The sequence below is a fragment of the Etheostoma cragini genome, chromosome 6 (assembly GCF_013103735.1).
Source record: "Etheostoma cragini isolate CJK2018 chromosome 6, CSU_Ecrag_1.0, whole genome shotgun sequence".
NCBI lineage: Eukaryota > Metazoa > Chordata > Actinopteri > Perciformes > Percidae > Etheostoma > Etheostoma cragini.
In genome coordinates this window covers 10,033,284-10,056,593 of record NC_048412.1, presented here as the reverse complement: position 1 = coordinate 10,056,593, position 23,310 = coordinate 10,033,284, and the positions used below count along the sequence as shown (strand labels likewise).

The 23,310-nt window shown below is 42.0% G+C and overlaps 1 protein-coding gene across 1 annotated transcript in view; it reads right to left on the bottom strand.

Annotated features, from left to right (window-relative positions):
* Nucleotides 1-23,310, bottom strand: part of LOC117946950 (eukaryotic translation initiation factor 3 subunit H) — a 62,706-nt gene that overhangs the window by 22,821 nt on the left and 16,575 nt on the right. Inside the window, exon 3 of the mRNA XM_034875470.1 lies at nucleotides 1,470-1,637. Within this exon, the coding sequence (XP_034731361.1) occupies nucleotides 1,470-1,637 (168 nt within the window). The remainder of the gene's footprint in view (nucleotides 1-1,469; nucleotides 1,638-23,310) is intronic.

Genomic DNA, 23,310 nt, shown 5'->3' with positions numbered 1-23,310 from the left:
TGGTCCTACTCTCCTGCAACCACTTCTCACCGACATGAATCTCTATTATTTGTGGTCGTCTGTGAATGGTCAATTGTTCTTTTACAACTTAGTCAATACAACATTCCCTTGTGGTGATGTCAATAAATTGGATAAGAATTAGACTAGCCCACCTTATCATTACCTTTACTGACTGATGGTTGAACCCGTCTGTCCTTGTCTGTTAAAAGCCACTCATGTTTTAATTATAAGTGACTACTGACCCAAAAAGGTTAAGCTAGAATATTTTTCACCAATAAAACCTTCAATCATTTAAAGTGGCTATTTGTAACTTTCAGTTTGTGTTGATTCTAGCAACCGCTTTGGCCAAAAGTGCAAAGGTCTTTTCTTTACTGTACTGTATTGCCCACTGTATTCCCGTTGTTAGCATTCCCAGGAAGTCATATAGTTTTGATAAATATTCGTCTCAGACAGAAAATCATTCATTTACAATAAGACATTAAGTTACAGATGCTTCGCTGCATTTCAAGTGTTGCATACGGTAATGTGAGCTAAACTGGGTCACGAGCCAAAGCCTTAAGAGTTTGCTGTAACGTTAGCAACCAATGTAATAACAACTTTGATTTATATGGTGCATTTATTGAAAGCCGACGACGCTTTACACAGGAACAGGGGGACAAGGGAAAAGAAAATAGTAGGCCTAAACACAAACTGAAAAGAAATAAAACCGACCGTTAAATGGATGGGGGACGTAATTTAGTGTAGGCTGACATACAACCACATCACACATTCGAAAGTTATTGAATAATGGAAATGGACATATTGCATACCTGAGGGCCAAATCCGGGACAATTTTAAATAATTTACAATCCCGTAAATGTTTCCTTCTGTTGAAAGCCTGACGAAACCAGGTATTCACACGTCATCTATCATTAGCTTTAGCTTTCAGTGGTTTTCTGTTTAATTTCCTTCTATTCTGTGATGGCCCTGCCCCACTATCAGCCATAACTACAACAGATGTCTTCTAAAATATATTTTAAAAATCTCCTGCTTGTACCTGGCTGGACACAATGACACTGGCTTTTCCAGTGTCACACAGAAATCGTCGACGCGTCAGAATGTGGGTTCTGTAGCGCCGTAAACTTTATAAAAATAGCGTTCTCTCGTTTACTCATTAGTCTTGTTTACTGTTACAGGTCATTTATGATTGTCAGATACAAATTTTTAATTAAAAATAACAGTTTCAGGGGCATTTAAAGTTACATATTGTTTGTAGTGTATTTGATAATTACTTCAACCAACTTCTTTGTTCTAATGCTTTACCGTGGCCAAAAGACTTGGAAACTGCATTAGGTAAAAAAGTCTCCCCAGATGGATATTTTGGAGCAGCTGTCTTGTGTTGATTTTAATAGGATGTTGTGGTCCAAGATGAGTGATAAGAAATTCATCCATATAGTCATTCCCCAAGTCTTCTGAATGGGTCTACTTACCATAGATGAGCACAACGGACTCTTCAATGGCGTGCTGGTAGCTGAACTGGGAGTCGAGCAGCGCTCGGCTGACAAAGGAGCCGTAGTAGGTGGACTGGTACCAGCCCACGTGCAGATGGTCAATGTTGACGTGACGCAGAGAACGCATCATCTCCATCTGGTACTGGACTAGAGGCGGAGAGAGAGGAAGAATTGGAGAGAGAGGGAAAGTCATAGGAATGAGAGAGAAAGGGAAGAACAGAAAACATTTAATTCAAAATGAATTTAAATGAAATCAGTTTGGGGATTTGTCTTTGTTGGATCTGTGCATATCTAGTCCCCATCTGTAACTGGACACGGTGTACAAACAGAGGGAGGGAGAAGATGAGAAATACAGTGAGAAAGAAGAGAAAAGCAACACAGAAAAGCAAAGGCGTCATCTTCTGTTATCAAGTGGTTGTGGCGGAGATTTCTAAAACAAACATCAACCTAGACCACCAGCCGCCCTTTTCATTCCTTAAGTCAGTAAATATCTCCTGGTAGAGAAAAAACAAGATAGATAGATGCACAGACAGGCTTCAGCTACTGGAGAGAAGGCTGGATACATTACGAGGAGAGCCATTTCATTACACTAGACACATCCTTAGGACGTGCGGCCAGAAATACAAACAACCTGCCTCGCCGGATGTAAGTAACAACCAAACAAGCGAGCAAAACAGCATCTCCATGCAGACTAGCTGGAGGAGGTTGATAAATCAGGGCGTTATTGGGCAGCTGTGGCCCCCTAGACCCCAGCCTGTAGAGCACATCCTGCTACTGCTGGGGCTGTTAACAAGAACAACCCGCAGAGGTGGAAAAGAGGGATGGTGGAGAGCAGATGAAAAGAAAAAAAAGAGGACGATGGAAATGCGAAGGGTAGTGAGGGGAGGGGGGGGGGGGGGGGGGAGAATGTCATAAGGGGGAGCAGAGAATGAAGAAAAAGAGGAAGAGGGTGGTGAGCAGAACAAAAAGAAAAGGGAGCGAGTGAGTAAAAACGTAATGTCATATTATTACAAAGGGAAAATGTCTTTTTTGGGTTATTTCTAATGTCCTGAAATGCAAGCCCTGGTGGCGATGTTATGTAAAGCAGGGAGTATGTTCAGTCAAAATATTTACACATTTCAGTTTGTCACTTTAAGAGATTCAGCATTTCAGAGTCCATGTAGCACTCATAAAGAGAGCAGTCGTGCACGCAATACTTTCTGGTTTATTTGCATTAAGTTATCCAGTCATTAACCCACCCCAAACACCCACACTTCTCGCTTACTGTCATTTGTTCCACTGCCTCTGCTGTACTCCACACAGAAAACTAATGGCACTGGTCTGCCCACAATTACACATTCAACTTCTGCAGGAGTGCGGCTGAGCACCTGGTTGGAACACAGGACCGGGGGACAGACAAGCACGGAGGCCCTACTCACAACCCGTTCTGCAGGGATGCACCAATCTAGCCTTTTAATCTAGCCTTTTTATTTAGTGATTGACATGGTCAATCAGACAAAAGAAAGCAGAGTAGATGGATGGGATAATACAGACGGGAGTAGACGTGACGAAAGGAGAGGAATTGAGAAAGATAGGGAAAATGAGGGGGAAGAGAGAGCTTGTAGACCGTGTAGCAACTGTGAAAAACTGTGGGGGGAGGAGGTGTCAGGTGGCGTCTGGCGCTGTGTGTTTCTTAGCTGTGATTCTTGTGCGTAGTAGCAAACCCACTGGAGAAATGTGAGTATAGTAGATTTCATAGACACAAATTAGCTGGTGGGGGGTAGCAGGTGAGAGCATATTCTTTGTAAGTCTGAGTCTACAGTGTCACATTAGAAGTAGGTGAGAATTAAAACATGGAGTGGGTAAGACAATTAAGAGGAGAAGCTAAAGAGAGCCTGAGGACGGGAGAGAGTGTTTGTGACGGAGTAAGTCTGCTGGAGAGTGGCTCTGCCTAGGGGCAGGCTAGCAGCAGACTTCAAGAAACAGAGCTCAGTGGAGAGGGAAAGCAGCCTGCCACCTAACTACTGTATCCGTCTCTGCACTCCTATGCCAATCAGTATGGGTACTTACCTCTCAAGCGGCACTAATGTGTATACTTGCAACAATACCCTATCATTAGCAGGGAATACGTGCACAAAGTGATCTGTCTCTGAAGTGAAAGCGGGACGATTGACAACAAAAGGCAGGAAAACCAATCAGCTAATTCTAATAGAGCTGGGCAACATATCGATATTATATTAATATCGTGATATGAGACTATATATATATATATATTCTTAGATTTTGGACATTATATCGTAATATGACATAAGTGTTGTCTTTTACTGGTTTTCAAGTCTGCATTAAAGTAAAAAAATACGTCATTTTCTGAACTTACTAGATTGTTCTATTATTTGCCTTTACCCACTTAGTCATTCTGTCCACATTGCTGATGATTATCTATCAAAAATGTAATTGTGTAAATATTTTGTGAAAGGACCAATAGTCAACACTACAATATGGTTGCAGTATAGATATCGAGGCATTTGGTCAAAAATATTGTGATATTGGATTTTGTCCATATAGCCCAGCCCTAATCTCTCATGTTCTATCCAGTAGCTAACTCCCTTCCCAGTTCTTTAAAACCTTAATATATGTACAATATCTTTATATGCCAAATCACTTAGGTTATGATTTTACTTTTGGACTAATCACCTATTACAAACTAAAAGATCGGTGTAAGGGAGTTCGCCTGCATTGAAACTCATCTGTGCAACTCTCCTTAACTCTATGTCAATCTATTAGATAGAACAGACGCGTTACAGCTAACTCCCGTTTAACGGTGCTACATTATGTTATTGGAAAAAAATGATGTTGTATATATTCAGTCTGTATTTTAATTTATTGTATTTACTTAGCAATAACACATGGAAATTCTGGTTTAGTGTTCAAGACAACAACTGTGTGGTATTTAGATGCACTTGAGCGAATACGTCAATAAATGTATTGTAAATTTGATGTTGGTCCTCGTGGCTGCACTCTAAAATATGTACAATGTGATGTTAAAGAGGCATTTTATTTATTGACTGGATGTATGTATGTTAAGACTAGTGTTACAATGGAAGTGTAATTGCCAACCAATCAATACATTTCAACTGTGGGCTAATTAATAACTTAATTACCTAAATAGTTAAGAGGGTGAGGAACCTCAGAGTAAAGATGTAATACTGAGGTGTTTTGACATAAATTCCATTACCATACCTACACCATTGCAAACTGATGCTAATGAAAAATGAAAGTGACACATTAATACTGAAAAAACAGTATTCAGTCCACAAAAAGTGGCTAAAACATGAACAAACGTTGTACAGTTCTGTAAATAATTTATAATTCAAAGTCTACAGCACCACAACATTTAAGACAACAGAAGGAAAGCTTGTATTCTACCCATCCGGACAGTAAGCTTCCCTCAGAGACTCAAGCAGACAGGCAGACTTAGAAACAACTACTACACGCTGTACCCAGGTCAGAAAGAAATAGACAGAAGATGCTTGCAGACAACCGACTGACATGCAGCCTGATAGCTAAACCGAGTTTCCGATGGCTGAGGGAGACTACAGGCCAGCGCCGGGCCAGCCAGCTCATCCACCACAGATCTAATACAGAGCCTTGTAAGTACCGCAGGATCACTACCTCATTTGTTCAAAAATCAAGAACTAAAGCTGCGAAAAAGATAGCAAAACAAACTGTGTGACCATCTCACCTAAGTGTGAATGTGTGTGTGTGTGTGTGTGTGTGTGTACCCCACAATATAGTGAAGTACTAAAGCCTTTGGAGGTCTGTAGAACTTTGGCAATCTGTGTTGTAAAAAAAGAAGCTAGGTGTAATTAAGCAGCAAATCTCTGGATTATTTTTAATCCGTTAATTATTACACAACCCAGAATAAATTATAACCAAATATTTTATAATGCTTTTAAAGACAACAATCTTTTAAATAAATAAAAATACAAAAAACAATTAGCCATGAGAAAACTTACATATTAGGACTCGTGAAGCTGTAACCACCAAATGTTTGCTATTTTTATTGATGATCTTGGAAAGAAAATGAAATACTAGCAAATATTTAAAATGAAATACTAGCAAATATTTTTTCATACAAAGCTGGACGTTGATCTGCACTACAAGCAAATCAACTTGATATCTGTGCTTTTCCTTCTCTCTCCCGCTTTTCAACTATGTTAGTAGCTGCCAAGGGTAAGAATGCGAGGAGCGTGTGAAAATTACGACAATACCTCTGATATCTAGATCCTGTGAATGTCCTTTCCAGGGTGACTCAAACGTCCTGAAAAGGTGTAGCTCCCAGCGTGACAAGCTAGTTTAGAAGCCCTCTGGAGCTCCAGTTTGCTTGTTGTATTACTAAGACAGCCGCTAATATTCTGTGGACATTAACAACAGCATAGGCCAGAGAATAGCCAATTTAACAATATCACCAAGGCGCGGAGCTGGGACCATGCGCCACCGTTTGCTATTCCTCACTCATTTCTGCTGCCCTGCTGCCTCTCCTATCAATCAATCTGGGTCCTGAGGCCAGACAGGGAATGAGTCTGTCCATTCCCTTAGCGCTGCTTGATGTGTGTGTGTGTGTGTGTGTGTGTGTGCGTGCGCGCGCGCGCCCGTGCGTGTGTTGAAAGGGGCTGTAATACGAAGACAGAATGAATGTGTATTTAAAAGAGTATGGGTGAAACCCTGGCAAAGAGAAAAAGAAGAAAGAAACAGGGCATGATTCTGAGCAAAAGTGCAAAAATGTGGGAGAGCAGGAAATGTGTTCGTGAGCAGGTGTGTCTTTGTGCTTAAATGTGTGGAAAGAGAAAGTGTGAGATGTGTGAAGCCTTAGGATGCCATGTACTGGCAGCTGTATATCTAAAGTGAGTGTGTACGTATATGCTTGTATGGTAGAGTGGAGGTATTTATCAGCTGGGCGCTAAACTCCCCACCTTGGGCAGTAATGTTAAGGGTCATAATCAACAAGGCCCTAGTAGTGTTTGAGTGCGTATGTGTGTCTGTGTGTGTGTCTGCAAGGAACCTGACAGATACTCCATACTCTAATACTCAATGACACAAGAGGCGAACTGCATCAGACCTTGCATGCTGCTGCAGGCCACAACATCCCAGCGCGGGCAGCAAGATGTGCGTATGTGTCACAACACATTCTAATCTCACACACAGTGTCGGTCTTTCTGTGTCTCTCGTCCTCTCTCTGTGTCTGTCTCTCGGTGTCTCTCGCGCTCTCTCCGTGTCTGTCTCTGTCCGTGTCTTTTGTCCTCTCTCTGTGTCTGTCTCTGTGTTTCTTGTCCTCTCTCTGTGTCTTTCTGTGTCTCTTGTCCTCTCTCCCCCCCCCCCCCCCCCCCCCCCCCCCCCCCCCCCCCCTCTGTCAGCACATATCTCTCGAACCGTTAGCTCGATGGATTCCAAACTTGACAGGTGTCTTGCTACGGGCACGAGTAGATGCTGTGCCAGGTTTGACATTGTTTGGATTAGAAATGCAAAAGATATCGTTAAATGTATATTTGGTAAAAGAAGCACATATTGGCTTTTGCTGCTCTAGCCGCTGGCCACTCCCCCTCTCACCCTGAGGACCAGAGACAGAGCAGCGGAGCTTTGACAGCTCCAACATACACTTCAGACCCACAAACATGTGCAAAATAGAACTCCTTTCGACTGTCTTTGACTTTGAAAAAACAAGCAACAATTTCTGAGTTTCAGGACATTTCAGAATCCCACACATGCAAAGCACAGCCAGACAACAAGTGCAGACAGAGCGTGATGGCCCTTCTAGGCAGGCTATTTTCTTATAATGCGAGACATATCTATGTGTGTCCGTGTTTGGGGGGAATGTAACCTGGACATTAGCAGACGCCACATGCAGAACGCTTTAGAACAGCCATTGTATTCCATTGGTGTGAGCTGGCAGAACATAACGCAGCTTAAACTCTTAGATTATTCCTTCAGGGCGCTGTGCAATACAAGAAAATCTCAGAGTTGAACTGGGCAGATACATCAGTTTTCATCAGACTCACCTCGAGTTGGGTTAATTAAGTTGCCAAAATACCCCCGCAAATCAAATCCCCTACTTCACAGTTAACCGTCAGGCCACTAAACCTGTATGGAAATGAACACCTCTGCTGAAATGTTAAATTTGTTAACAATCCGACACCTCTTTTTCGATAAGCGCACATATGTGAATACAAACTTTGATTAGCCTAAGATGAGGTTAGACAGCCCAATCAGACTTCTATCAAAAATAATGGCTTGTTGAAATTCTCTCTCACTTAGTTGCAGTGAAAGCAGAATGGTGAGCCAAAGATGGACCACTCATCAAGGACAATTCAACAGAAATTGAGGGGCAACAAAACTGTTCCGAGCTTGGTTTTAGAACAGAACTATAGAGCTGTGATTAAACTGCACTCATCACTGCTACAGAGTAGCAGTGGTGTTCAGCATGGTTAAAGTCAAGAGATGGGTTTGCTTTCTAACCTTGCTTACCCTGCACATATACAATAAATGTTTTGCTTTGTGTTGACCCATCAGTATTCTCTCAAAGTCAACACCGAAAAAACACAAAAACTGCCATTTTGGAGGATTGATAGGACTGCTACCATTGCTGGCTGCTCTAACTGACTAATTCCTCATATTTTGCCAGGGGTGTTCAGTGGTGACAGCACAGCATGTGCATCTTGGCATTTCATAAATACTTCAGAGCTAAGAAAAAAACAAAACAAATGTTTAGGTGCATTACCATTTAAAGACACCAACGGTGACTGTGTGGACACCACATGTGCGTGCCGCAGAAGTTGACCAACATAGCCCTCATGCACAGGTAGATGGCCCAGGTGCTCTGATTAAATACAATAAGTTGTGAGTTTCATTTTGGTGGGGGTTCATTAAAGATGGCGAGTGCAGAGCTTCTGTGACTGGTTCTGGTTTTTGAGTGTCATACTAATATTTCACATTAGTGGCAAATGAACAAGGAAAGGATCCAAGCAAGCCCATATATTATCCCTGTGTTATCAAAAATCAATATTTTTCAAGGTATAATGTCAAAGTTAGAAATTCCAGTGTTCCAACAACATAATTTCTTACCATCTCAGCGCTTATTTTGGATCCTCAGTTTTCTTTCAAAGGCCCTGTGATAATCCTGCATTCTATAAAACACACCTGGCTTGACTTTACCCCTCATACGACTAAACGCTACCTCTGCTCGTCTACTTCGAAGAACAAAGTAAATCTCGATGTTTGAAGGCCTTGAGACTGGCTGCCTGTTCTACCTTGTTGTTCCACCGCTGCTTTCCTGTTTACCCAATGACTAATGATAATAATGCATTTTCTGCTGGTCTGAGTCCGTTCATCACATTTCAAATCAATGGGAAACTGTAGAATCCTCAACACCCAAAGACCCAGTGCATTTTTGGGTCAGTGTAATTTGTTTTGGAGGGGAAGTGCCAATCCTCATTGACAGATAGAATCAAGCTAGAAAGTGAAAAACAATGTCTCCATAATGATTGGAGCGGTAAAATGCACAGCCATGTCTGTGCCCGACACCCTTGAGGCAACACGTTTAATAATTAAGTGTACAGCTGAGACAAAATTTGACATTTTCAAAATGCACAGTATTGCACGAATTCATTCCCACCCCACGCCACAATGCCCATGTGTGTGTTTAACATAATGAAGGCGCTGACAAAAGTGTCTGAAAAGTTTCCTCAATTAACGGCCACTGACAAAAGAATCAACAAGTTGCCAGATATCATCCTAGTTTCATTTGGCTTAGACTGTGTCTTTTGTCCTACTGGTACATTACAGCATTTAGGCCTTAAGCTAACGGCCATTTAGAATGCTAAGAAGTGCTGCCTGCATGAGCCTTGCATAGGTTTCTTTTATTTTATGTCCTGGATGTAAGCTGGGGCTGATCCGTCCATGGCCCTGTAAGCAAGTCCTATTGTCCTGAAGCGGATGCCGGCAGCAAATGCTAACCAGTGAAGAGAGCGGAGGAGCAGTGTAGTGTGAAAGCCGGGCCTCCGATAGTGGCCAGGGGCGTGGTCAACACGGACAAATAAAGGCCGGCCTTAAATTAAGGCCAGGAAAGAAATAGCGTGGATAAATAAGTGCTTTTCCTATAATGTGCATTCAAGTTTACCATAACGTACATTTCGACCAATTTAATTTAACAGATTAAACAATACATTCATGCGTTTTTTCTGTGTTATGGTACTCATGTAGAGTATTTTTTTCCTACCGGTATTTTAGTCAGTGCGGCTGTATGTGTTACTCAGCCAAGTGTGCCACCAGATGGCAGTAGCTACATTGGATGTAACACGGTTCTCATTTAGTGACAGCACAGAATAACTGGCTCTGGTGCTAGTGACAGACTTATCAACAGCGAAACGAAAAAAAAGTTTTAAAGTATCTGGAGAAAAAGTCGTGTGAAAAAGCTGCGAGACATTTCTACATTGACATTGACATTGAGGATCTGAGACCGGAAGAAAAAGAAGGATGAGCTAACGAGATTAGCCGACAGGAGCAGAGCATGGCTAGCTAGGTGGACGGGGGAGGAAAAGCGTTAGCCTGGAGCTAGAAACGCAGCTCGCTAGCTACCGTCTGTAACGTTAATCAGATACTGGTGTGGTGTAACTACTGTATGCTATTGTAATGTACCAACAATACCGTGGTAGGCTACCTATATTTGGAATAAATACCCAACCCACATTTACAGGGTTCAAACTGACACAAGGGTGGTGGTTGATTATTATTTCTAACCCAAATTGCTCTGTCGCCCTTCTGGCTGTTGTTGTATATGGGGAATTTTTGCAAATATTTCTTTAAAAAATGAAGGATCTCTGTCCACTGGAACGCCACGGCTTTTCATTAAATTGGTTTATTTAAAACAATTATACTTCTCAAATAGATGGAATTAGAAATAAAGGCCTGCCTGTAATAGAAGCTTGGTTCAAATAAAAGTCAGGTATCAAGGCTTTTAATTGAGGAATTACGGTTTTTACCATAGCGAGTCAAGTGTTTTTTTTTTTAGTAGTTGCCTCTTTGAGAGTGTCTGGTAAACAGCCAGTTGTCAAGGAGATGTTGATGAGATGGGTGAGGAAAGGAAGAAGGTCAGGAGCAATAGAATGGAGAAGGTGAGAAGGGATAGGATACTGGGGGAAGAAGGTTGGCCCGGAAAGTAAGAATTTTATTTGGAGATAGGTGGGTGAATAAAAGACTGGATGGAACGATGATTTCAGGAAAAGTGGTAGACACACACACACACACACACACACACACACACACACACACACACACACACACACACACACACACACACACACACACACACACACACACACACACACACACACACACACACACACACACACACACACACACACACACACACACACACACACACACACACACACACACACAGAGCTGACTAAGCAGCTGTCCTAAGCAGGTATAGAGCACACTGCTGGCTTACGGGCATCACTTACTGCAGCTAATAATAAAAAGCCATGATTAAAAAGATGAAAAATACTCATGCACAGACTCAGTAAAACCCCCTTCCCCTAAAAAATGTAAGACAGTAAAATTAACACCAGACAGCAGAACCAACCATGCCCAGAAGCAAATGAATGCACTTGAAACAAACAGATGAGCGTTGCTGATGAAGGGGTACTTAAGTTCATGTCACAGGACTGAGTACAGGAGGGTAAAAGGCTGGGTAGCAGAGATGTAGATACAGTATCTGCATTACAACAGCCACAAGATTAGGGAGGTCTACCAGCCAACAGCATTACGACATGCATGAGAGACAGAAATGGAGAGAAGTCAAGGGAGGAAATGCAGAGGAAAAAAGATTAAAGTGTTAAAGGTGCAAGGAAGGAAAGGAAGGAAGGTGACAGCCTGTCTTTCATCTGTGAATGCAATTTGCTAAGTGAGCACACAACAGTGTGTGTGTGTGTGAGAGAGAGAGAGAGAAAGGGGTCATTCACATTGTACGTGGCATGTGCTGTGCTGCAGCTAGGTTGCGTCCTATTCCCAAAATATATTTGTTGTGCTTGCCGCCGGGCTCAACGCAAAATGGGGAAGACTTTCTACATTTGCGTCATACATGCCAATATTTGTTTGCACGTCACGTCTGCGTCTGGTGTTTACATAAGATGTGTAGCACATGAGACATTGTGTAGGATACACAGCGATTCCAGTAGCAATTTGGTGGCAAAGATGTTTCCGGGTTCAAACCAAAGGAAAGCCTTGGCATTTGCCCTGGTTGTGAGGAAATACGGAGGAAGGCAGCAGCAAGAAGGGTGCACGAGACCCTCAGGTCCAGAGAGCAGTTGGGGGAATTTCGGCTGGGGAAGGAGCTCCGCTTCCACTGTGACCGGTTCCAGGGGTAGTTTTGGCTCAACAGGGAGCAATTTGATAGTCTGCTGACAAGAGTCCGAACTACGATTTCCTAGATGGGTTATGAATAGATTTTTCATTGCTAAATACAATGTTGCATTTCAACACTATGTGTCATTGCAGGTTTACACACATAAGTAAGAGGTCTGCAGCTATTGCAGTTGGATATATTAAAGCTAAGCTATGAGCATAAATTCATACATTCATCATCATTCATTCATTCATACTTTCAAAAACACGCTGTTTAATGCGCATACATGTGCAATTACTTCCTCCCAAATTGGAGCGTGTGTAAAACTTCAATGAAAACGAACATGACTTGTGTCAATCAGTCCAAACATATTTTACTTAATATAAAACATAAAAATACAAACATATCCAACAAATACCTGTCTGGAGCTGTATAATCAACTTGGTATTCGGTTTTTGCAGCTCACAACAGTACACTTCTTCTTAATTGCTTTGGCGCATTTCTCAGCTCAGAGATGTGAATAATGTGTAACTTTGTCACATAGGGAATAGTGCTCCATTTCATGTGCATCCATTACACTATCCTTACGGAGTAAACTGTTAAATATGGACAACACCACAAAGCAGTTTCACTATCTTGGTATAAACAATGGTGTTAGGACTTGCCAGTTTGATTGGGTCATTGGTATAAATACTTGCTTTGGACACAAAAAGATTTACAGACATATATGTGCTTTTGCAGGAAAGTCACTATGCAGTGCAGTTTAGAGCAATTGTTTTAAGAAATGCACTCACTGTTGTGCAAATGCAAATTAAGATTTAAAAAATGCACCAAAGTAACAGAAAAAAATTTAACATAGTGTGATGTGTTCTGATGTATTTCAGTGGAACATGGCGATAACAAACCTGAATGATTTGAATGAAGAGGCTACAATAAGCTCCACATCAGGCATGCCTATCATGGTGGTTTTATGGTGGTCTCTGTCCAATCTCAAACTTGTCTGGTACCGCTCTGGGAGATCGCTGACGGACAAAATCAACCTCTAGTCCAAAAACCACAACTCTTCATTTAGGTAGCTAATTATTAATATCACTTTTAGGGCTGCATGATTATGGCCAAAAGGATGATCACAATTATTCTCACGATTATTTGTTGATTTTAACCAAAACAAATGTTATCGTCAAATAGGCTATTTATAACTGCGAGAGGGAGTGTGATGGACGCTACTCACAGAGAGACGGCTGATCATTATGAACGGGTCCAGCATGGGTCGAATGGGGAATACACACGTCCTGTGTATAAAATGTCTGTATTGTCACTGCGCTGCATTTTTAGGAACTATGATATTCTGGCCATGGGTCACATCTCTGGCCCAGGTCCAGGTCCAGCATCTCCGTCTCACACGCTGTGACTCTACCAACTGAAGTTAGTTGCATTCAATAACTTCTTCTGTGTTCTTCGCCTTGACGGCCGCAATAGCAGGGTTACCCGCGGAAACACTGGTACAAATACATGTTTGTCCCTCATACTTAAGAATATACAGCGGTGTTAACTAAAAATTAAAACTGTAGACATATGTCAGAAGTGTGGACCAGGCCGCTGAGTGGCCGGGCGCGGAGAGTAAGAGCAGAGAGTAGAGGAGAGATCCAAAACAGGCACTGCTTTACAGAAGAAATGGGTCATGTAACGCAAAATTAAACCATATCCATATAACAACGTTGCAGCGGATGCGAGGAAATTAGCACCGGTGCGTCCTAGAGGAGCTAACAGCTAACAGACGCTAACTAGCACCGACTAGCACCGGTCACTGCTGTTGTCTGAAAAACTGAAGGAACAAAATGTTGAGTTTACTGGTAAACCTTGAGACCGACTTATAACAGACTGCTATCTGTTGAGTTTTCCTCCCGTTACTCTGTCCTCTGGGACTGTCTACATCTAGAAACTAAGCGGCACGGGGTGCAGGGAACTACTCTGACTGGCAGATGATCAGACATTGGTTTACGGAGCGGTAGATGGGCGATTAAATGACGCTTTAAAAAAAAACAAAAAAAAACGCTCGATCACGCAAATTTGATCGTTTGAAGTCAAAATCGTGACCGTGATTAAAATTTGATTAATTGTGCAGCCCTAATCACCTTACTACCTTCCCTGCCCAGTAGACATATTGCTGCCCTTGTTTCCACTTGTTCAGTAAAACTCTGCTGTGCCTCAAAGTGTTCCTACAGACATGCTAAATCAGGGATACTACTGTCAAAGGCATTAGGTTTGAGCGCAGTCTCTCCTTCTCCTCTAAAGAGAAGAGAGGACAACCACATCCTTTCTATGTGTTGTCAAGGTCAGCTGGTGCTGATGTGAGAAAGCAGATCGCTTTTCCTTCTGTCATTGCATTTTGTCCGTCTACACGTTCATCCGTCGGAAACAGGGAACAGTGATAAATGTGCGAGTTGTCGAGAAGTAAATGGTGCTATCGAGTTGTGGTCTGGTCCGGGGTGTCAGGAGAGGTACGAGGCTAATTTTCGGCAGCAAGGCTATAATGGGATGTGTGTGCCTATTTGTGACTGTGTCTGTGTGTGTGTTTGTGTGGGTGCACCCAACGTGGTACATGTTCCACCTGGCAACAGTGGATTAGGTGCAATTAATCTTAGTTAAGCAAGCCCTGCGGAGAGCTGCCTGCCTTACATGCACATACAAACACACACACTAGGCCAAAAACAAGCACCCAGTGATGCACACAAGAGAGAGAGAGGCAGTTGCTTTGTGTGACAAGTTCACCATATGCACATTTGACAGCGTCACTTGTCAAACAGCTTTGTTTTTATATTGGGAACGGGGAGATGATGTGAAAGAGGAAATTGTGTGTTTGATTGTTTTCTTACTCACATGTGCACATCAACCTCATTATCTCTTTGAATGGGAGAAAAATGAAAAATGAATTCTACTTGATCTCTTTGTCAATACTCGTTTAACAGCATGCATGCTAGCAAGAGGTGGGAAGTGTGCATGTCGTGTATGGTGCATGTTACACTCCTCCGGTCCCTTTAAACTCTGTAAGCTACCATATTCAATCGGCCAATATTACATTTCCTAAATGCAGCCATTACATTCAACATATTCATACATACATGCAAAATGAGTTTACAAGTGTGCCGATATTCCTTTGCAAACTACTCAAAAACATTGATACATTATTGAGACAGATGCCAGGCATATTTTAAAAGAATGACCTTAATTTTGAATCATTTTCTTTTCCTTAAACGTCATCCTTTGTCTTCCAACAGGTGCTGCAACTACACTTAATGCGTGTATTCACAAGTGAATGCTTGTTAACCTCTCCCATACATGCTTCAGTATCTAGGGGCAATTAATTGCATCACCACCCACATCATTTGTCTCATCCATATCCAATGTGGCCTCACCTGTGTAAAAAAGGTCTATTTATTCAAGCGTCAGACTTGCATGAATAAACATTGGACCATCAGTGATTACTGCAGCCCAACAGAGTACCAAAGTGGGAGGAGATCGAGTATGTCAGGCAATCAGGCTTCTGGGAGACGTTGTCACTGCCCGATGCGAGTCGAGTGCAGATCTGAGTCTCGCATGGTCAGGTTTAAACAGTTTGCGACATAACATGTCATACTGAAATTTGTGAAATCCATAAAATAATAAACTTCTCATTAGAAACAATAACAGAAGATGGAAATCATTTCATAAACATTTTAGCTATCTGTATTGTTTGATTGCTAACGTTAGCTCAAAACAACATTCAAGTGACAACTATTGTTGTTTGATTGCTAGCTTGTAGCTAAGCTAGCAGTCATTTCAAAAACGTTTTAGCTTTCTACGATTGTTTGATTGCTAACGTTAGCTCATAACTAGAGATGGTCGGATACCATATTTTGCTTCCCGATACCAATTCTGATACCTGAACTTGCGATCGGCTGATACCGAGTACTGATCCGATACAAGTGGGTCATATATTTTATTATGTACTAACAGCTGTATACTACTATCCCTGGTGGATATTATTTCTATCTTGGTTGTTGGTCTGGCTCAGGTTAAACTATTTGTGAAACATAAAGAAACAAACAATGATTGCCACAGAACTGTCTTATCATCCAGTTTGACAGCAGGTTATAACGGAAAAAGAACAAATAATCTACTTTAACGTAGATCTTTCTTTAGGGCTTGTGGCATCGGACCGGCGCATAAATCCCAGTACTTTCTCTTACCGATACCAGCGTTTTAGGCGGTATTGGAGGCGATATGGATAGTGGTATTGTATCGGAACATCTCTACTCATAACGCCATTCAACTGCCCGCCTTTGCTGTGTTTGATTGCTAACTTGTAAGCACCAGTGAACAAACTTCATTATTTAAGGCAATTTTTACTGTATTGACATTACGGAAGCCTCTTGTTAGCATCTTGTAGGCTACTTGTTGCAAAGTGACACATGCGCGACTCATATCTGCACTCGACTCGCATCGGGCAGTGACAGACGTGCATGAATTTTCTGCATAGGCAGTGTTAGACTATCAGTTGGAGCACTTCCAATGCTTGAATGGGCATAACACTTTTTGAATCATTAGTATAACACTAGGCTACATGTAACAATTAAATCCAGTTAATTTAATTTCCATATATGTATTTTGCATGTACCTTATTTTGAAAAGTGGACATGGTCACGTGTATCCTGGGCCGTTTCAATGCAGTGACAGCTGGTTTGACCATGGACAGGTCACAGACGGCTAGCTTGACCTCAGTCTTTTACTCGGGCAGCTCCTGTGTAAGCGTCTGCATGGCCTCTGCCAATTTGATGGGGTTTGTCTATTTCAAAAATAATGAATATTTTTTACTTTGCTTTATTTTATATTTTCTCAGACACGGTTCGGTATTTGGAAGGGCATCTTGCCGCAACTTTGTATGCCACAATTGAAACAAATAATCCACGGCCGTTTAAGGTTGACAATCTAATAAAATAACGCAATGCCAAATTCAGAAACAATAATTGAACTTGTGGTGATCTATTTTGATCACGACAAGTCATGAAATGGTTTCTGACTTTCCCTCTTTTCACTGCTGCTCTCCCATTTACTATTGCCATTTTTCTTCTTCTTTAACATATTGCACCATCTTTTGCAGAGTGTTTTTTTGCCCCAGAATCTCTCTCCCAGCTGTTTACCTCTGCTGTCCCATCTTTTTCTGTGTCTCTTCTCACCCCTAACTCTCAATCATTTGCTTGGCTGCTCTAATTTTCCCTCACAACGTCCCATCTTTCCCATCTCCCAATCTCTAAAACTCCTTTCCCCGCTCTCTTGCCATCCTCAGCCCTTTTCTTCAATACTCTCATCCTTCCCTCCTTACCTTTAACCCTCTCCCTACTCCCTACAGCCCACCTTCAGCACTCTGTAGTAATGCCTTTTGACCCACCCCCCACCACTGCACACACAAAATTTAATGTGGGGCAGAATCATGATGAGACAAGGAGCGGATGAATAAAACAGTGGAACTGATGGCGATGGCGACGGCACACAGGGGACTCACACTCGTGATTTATTACGGCGGGTGAGCATTCCATAGCATACACAGCCCCAGCCAGTCTCAGATCTACACACCGTGAGAGAGAGAGAGAGAGAGAGCTCAGATAGAGAGATGGAGATAGAGAGATGGAGATAGAAAAGGTAAGAGACTGGGGGCAAGGAGCAGAAGACAATGAATGGCCATCTTTAAGGGCTAGGGAGAAGGCAAAGTTCCCCCTATATTCCTAATGCATAACAGTAAACATGACATTATTCAATGTTTGTATATTTCCCCTAAAGGTGGCCTGCCAAGTGATTTCTAATTAGCCTCACTGTGGAAGAGCAAGGAAAAACGGAGGCAATCAATTTCCCATTTGGGGCAGGTAGAGTTATCTTTTGAAGGGCTAACCCAAAGGAAGACCTTATCAGAATGGGAGCAGGACAATTTTTTATAAAATACACACACATATGCATTCTGAATAGTGTATTTACTGTGAGAAGCAGAGAGATCATGGCAGACGCATTTTAAAACCCCCTGACTTCAATTAACCCACTGTGAAAATGTCTGACATGGACTACAATTAAAGTTCGAAAACCAAGGACTAACCTTGAAGACCCTACTAGAGAAAAAAGGCTTATGTAATTGGCCTTAATTAGTTCTGTTTGTGTTTTCGCCTCCTTGGTCTAAGAAGATTAAGATTTTTTTTAATTGTTGTGACAAACATTCCCTCCAGTGGACACTTTTTCAGCATGTTCTCTCTGTTGCCAACAACCATCATAATCATTTTTAGCAAAACCGTAGGAAAACATTCATATACACAGAAAGTTTCAAGTCTCTACCTGCACCGTTTAGTTTTTTGTGATCACTTCACGGTTAGCATTGAAAGGGAAATTCTCTTTAGTCACTCAGGGGTTAAAAACAACAAAACAAACTAACTCTCCCATAGGCCAAAAGGCTTGCATTAATCAAGCCTTTTGATGTTGGTGCTCCAACCAGCTTCTAAAAAAACAGGCATTTTTATTCAGCATTAGTAAATTATCAAAAGCAAACCCACTTTGTATAAACATGAAGCAAACAACAGGCAATATGTTGGCTCTCATTCCCAACATACATTGATGAGCATCTTTGAACAATCCATTCAACAAAACTGCTGGAACATGGGCACAAGATAAATCTTGGACAAGTATAGTTCAGACTGGCTCTAATTCACTTTCCATTTTGGTTTCTTTAACAGCAAAAAGAGCAAGGTAGCTAGCAGGTTTATAAATGATGAAGGAAAGACAGGATATAAGGGAAGGAAAGATGACTAATCATTGAGGTCAAGGACCATTGCATGGACAGACAATATCACGTCTTAGGTGTTTCACTTATTGTGGTTGATTAGGTGTCTGCTCAGGTTAAAGTTCGGTGGCGCTTTGCTAGGACTGTCGTGAGCTGCCCATAATCTGTGTTGTGATACAAATGGTAAAAATCGAGAGATGTCATAGCTCAACAACTTTAACACATCCCCACAGTCCTGCGAAAAGGCCCAATCAGACAAAATAAGAAAAACACCGGTTGGCCTGGAACTAGAGGGTGTGGGGGCCTTTAAATGGAAGGACACACGGACACACACACGGACACACACACACTCCATTCAGTGCTTTGGTCTCAGACGGCGGATTTTCTCTATTTCCCAGCCCAATCATATTCAGTTAAATCTGAAGTTGTGTTGCTAATTGGGTTGCCGAGTAATTCGAACAGTGTTAGCAGGCGAGACATAAACAACAAATAACCAACTGAATAGAGGGTGCCAATCAGCAAAATCAACATTGTTAATAACCACAGGCTGTTTATACATCAAGAGTAACTTTCTGTACCCTTTTTAATTAACTGTCTTGTTAGGAATGGGATAGCTACAGCCTTGTTATATGTTGTCGACATGTCAAATGTTCAAATGAAATGCTCCTTGGCCAAGAAAGACCATTATGTGCGGTCCAAGGGGCCTACCCAAAAAACATCTAATTACTGAAATCTGGACCCATCACAAAACAAGCTCCTTCAAAACGTGTTTGTTTCACCAGTGTGACAACTGTTCACATTTCCTGAGCCAATGCGAAGCGTGATTTGAGCCGAGACAGGGGGCCTGGCAGCCCAGGCCACCTGTGTTGGGCAGAGCGCGGCCAGCTTTGCACGGGGTAGCAACATGACCAAAAGGAAGGAATGTGCAGTTAAGACAAAAAACCCTATAAAGAGGGGGGGAAACACACAAAAAAATGTGTAATAACAGAAAATTATAATCTCAAGAAGACATTGGTTGGGTGCCTACATATTTTCTTTCTCCAACAGCATGTTGCTTTAATAATCCTCCTACGGTCGGGCCATGGACGGACGGAGGAGTTGGAGGGGAGATGGGGTAGATGATGCAGACAATGTGACTCAAGGAAAGTAAGTGCAACATAAAAGAAGGGATGAAGAAATGTACTGCAGGAAGGAGGCAGAGTTCGTGATTGCAGAGGAGAAGGGAAACGGTCAAAAGGTGGAGGCAGCTGTCGTACCTGCAGTGAGTTCCGGAAAAAAAGGGAGGGAAAAGAGGGAGACGAGGATGGAGGGAAGTAGTGGAGGGTGAAGGGAGAGAAAGAGAAGGCTAATGTGGTTCCAACGTCAGGATACCTCCTCCTGCTGCTGAATACTAGTGACATCGTTTGAATATCAACCGGACTGACCAAAAAGTGGTACTGAGCAACAGTTTGATATAATCACTCCTCATGTGTCAAACAGGCAACCCAGTCCAATCGTGTGAATTGTACTGCGCCACACTTTAGCAGCTGTTTAGTCAACCGACATTAACAATTTGGTGAGTTTTCTTTAGTATTTTTAAATCAGATCAGACTAAAATAAATAAATGCATAGCACAGTTACCGTACAGTTGGATTAGAAGAAGTTTAAACAGTTAAGTTAAAGTAAAGAAACTGTTTCTAGTGTTGTGATTTATCCCCTAGTTGTCCTAATTTACCGTATTTTGTACTATGTTTCCTTGTCCCCCTTCAGTCAAAAATTAAACCTGCAAAAATTAAACCAGAAAACGCTCACACACTGTCAAAACTTGAAGTGCAGTGACATTTTCAATAAACGTACACTATGTGTTGATAGACTGCACAGGTTGGTAGGAGACATTGGGAGTCAAGTCATTTCTACTATGCCGCTGTAACTAATAATCTCTCTGTGGCACGATACCTCCAATTTGTATTATCGCTCATTTCACAACAAAAGACGAGGGCCAGAGCACATTATTAACATGCTGCTTGCGTGCCTATGGTGCACAAAATGCCTAGAGAATAACTAACTGCATTTCTACTCATCTCCCTCCATACATTTTGTGAATGATACAAGGACAAAGTATGCAAGGACATGGGAAATAGGAGGGTTGGGGTTCAGCCAAGGTTTTATCTCAGGCAGATTCTGCTGTGCGTGCTCGATTACTCCCTTTCTCTATCTTTTTCTCACTCATATTGGTCGCATCTGCTGCCACTGACCGACTGTCCTGCAAGTACAGCTCCACACTGGCACCTGTTGATGGAAAGGTAGCATAGCAGACACACACACACACGCACGCACGCACGCACACACACAAAAAGAAACACATACAATAACGTAACTGCCAATCCTGTCCATCTTTCCTTTAGAGATCAACTGGAGGAGTATCTCTTATTTGCGGTTCCTCTGGCCAGGCAATGAATCAGTGTAAGATGATTCAGGTAAACACACAGCAGGGACTGATATATCCACACACGTGGGGATGTAACGGTATGAAAATAGAACCTCACAGTTAGTGACTAAAATAATCACCGTTTTAGGTATTATAGTATTTTTAAAAGTATATTATGTTCAGAAAGCACTGATAGATCTACACAAGCTGAAATAGTTTCAAAAAGTCTAAGAGTGTTTATTATTTTACGAAAATATAGGCAATAGGCTTGTTAGAACTATTGCAAACTGGCTGATGAAACACCGGGCCGCTGTAGGGTGTCAGGTAAGAACTTGAACCAGAGGTGTCTGACTTTGAGATCAGGAAGATTTATTTACAACTCCAACATGAATTTAACTATGAAGTTGTATTTGATGTTACATGTGAAGCTGGATGTGGTTCTGAAATATAAGCAAATAACAATGCACGTTGATAAGCATCCGACTAACTATGAAAAATATTTTCCAAAATTAAATATTTACATTCATGTTTCTGGGATACTTAACATTAATGTAAGATATTGCTCAGTAACACAATCAGAGAATAAGCCACATCTATTACAGCACCCATATCCATAACGGAGCAGCAGTGTAATACACCTTTAATAGCCAAGCACGTGGCTCCACAGGCTGCTCTGTTTACTGGTGATTGCACGTTGCTAGCAAACACAACCTGAGTATCAACACCAGGCTGCACAAGTAATATTAAAAAATCTGCACATCTATCAGCTATGTAATAAGAAACACAGCAACAGCAATATTATCAAGGTGATAATATCGCTCTCTCTCCAAATAAATGTCACGTCGTAACGCAGGCTATATGTATCCACGTTGTAGCAGAACACTTATTGAAATAGGAATAAACGTAGTCAACGTTTACACAGATAACAAGGCTGTAACAAGGCGTGACAGTTTAGCAAGCTATGTGTTAGTTTTAACTTACGATCAGGGTTAGGTAGCTACAAAACTTCAACAAGTCTGAAACCGAAAATAAAAAAAGTGTGTTGCTCAGCTGCTACATTCTGTCCCGTTCTCCTGTCGGAGCGTGAGTGCATGTTGGGAGATCAAAGCGATGACTCTCATCACAGATTTGTCAATCATCTAAGGAGAGAGAGCAAGTGTTACTATGGGCTTAAATGTCGTGAGGGCTTTCATATCCTCCATCCGACATGATTCCAACTTCAAGAAGAGAAACACACGTAGGCTACGCAGTACTGATTGGAGGTAAAGACAGCGCGTGTTGCTCTGCAGAGTCTTTCTGCAACCAAATCTCAAGCTTTATCTTGGGGTGTAGCAATTAACTGATATGTATCAGAAACGTCACACAATCGCTAGAGATAGGGCTACAGTGATACAAAAACACAGATTCAGGCCACATTCTGTGAGACATTTATCAAAACCTGGTACAACTGTCAAAAACATTTTCTCCAATATCCCCCTGTGCCTCTGGGGTGTACAAGAGCGTGTGGTGTAACAGTGTGAATGTGCGCGAGTGTGTGTGCATGCATGTGCGCCCCCCTTCTCCCATTTCCTTCAATTCCCAATCACATACCTACTTCAGGCCATTCCCTGTCAGAAGAAAAGGTAGCATGGTGCAGAATAATGAAGTGATGATTGAAACATTACTTACAGGAGCTCTGGACCCAGCACTAGTGACATTGCAAGTGTGAGCAACTACTTCCATTGCCCACTGGTCCCTATTTTGACTCTTCCTATTCTAGGGCAATTGTTGAAAGCCGTTTTACTTGCGAGAAAATCGGCCTAATAGGGTTGGGAACCGAAACCCCGTTCCAAATTAGAACAGATTTCAAAATGCAAAGAAAAAAATATATCCGGGCTCTCCTCAGCGGCTCCACCTACACCACTACCCATGGCGAGCATTGCGCAAAGTTTACATTTTGTATAGGCAGTATGGGCGAGATGAATGAAAGCTGCGAGCGGCACGAGTCAGCCGCGCGCCATGGAACACAAGTTTTCTACTGAAAACAGTTTGCCTCTACTCTTTGAAATAATGCACGCAATCCGTTTTTTCCACTTAATTAGGCCCTATCTTGCATCCTGTGCAGAACAGCGCAAAGCCCAACGCAAATGTCTTTGCTAGTTTAAGACCGACGCAGTTGTCAATTTCTTGTCCAGCATCCTCAACTAGGATTGGTGTGTCTGACAGGGAGGGGGGGGGGGGGGGGGGGGGGGGG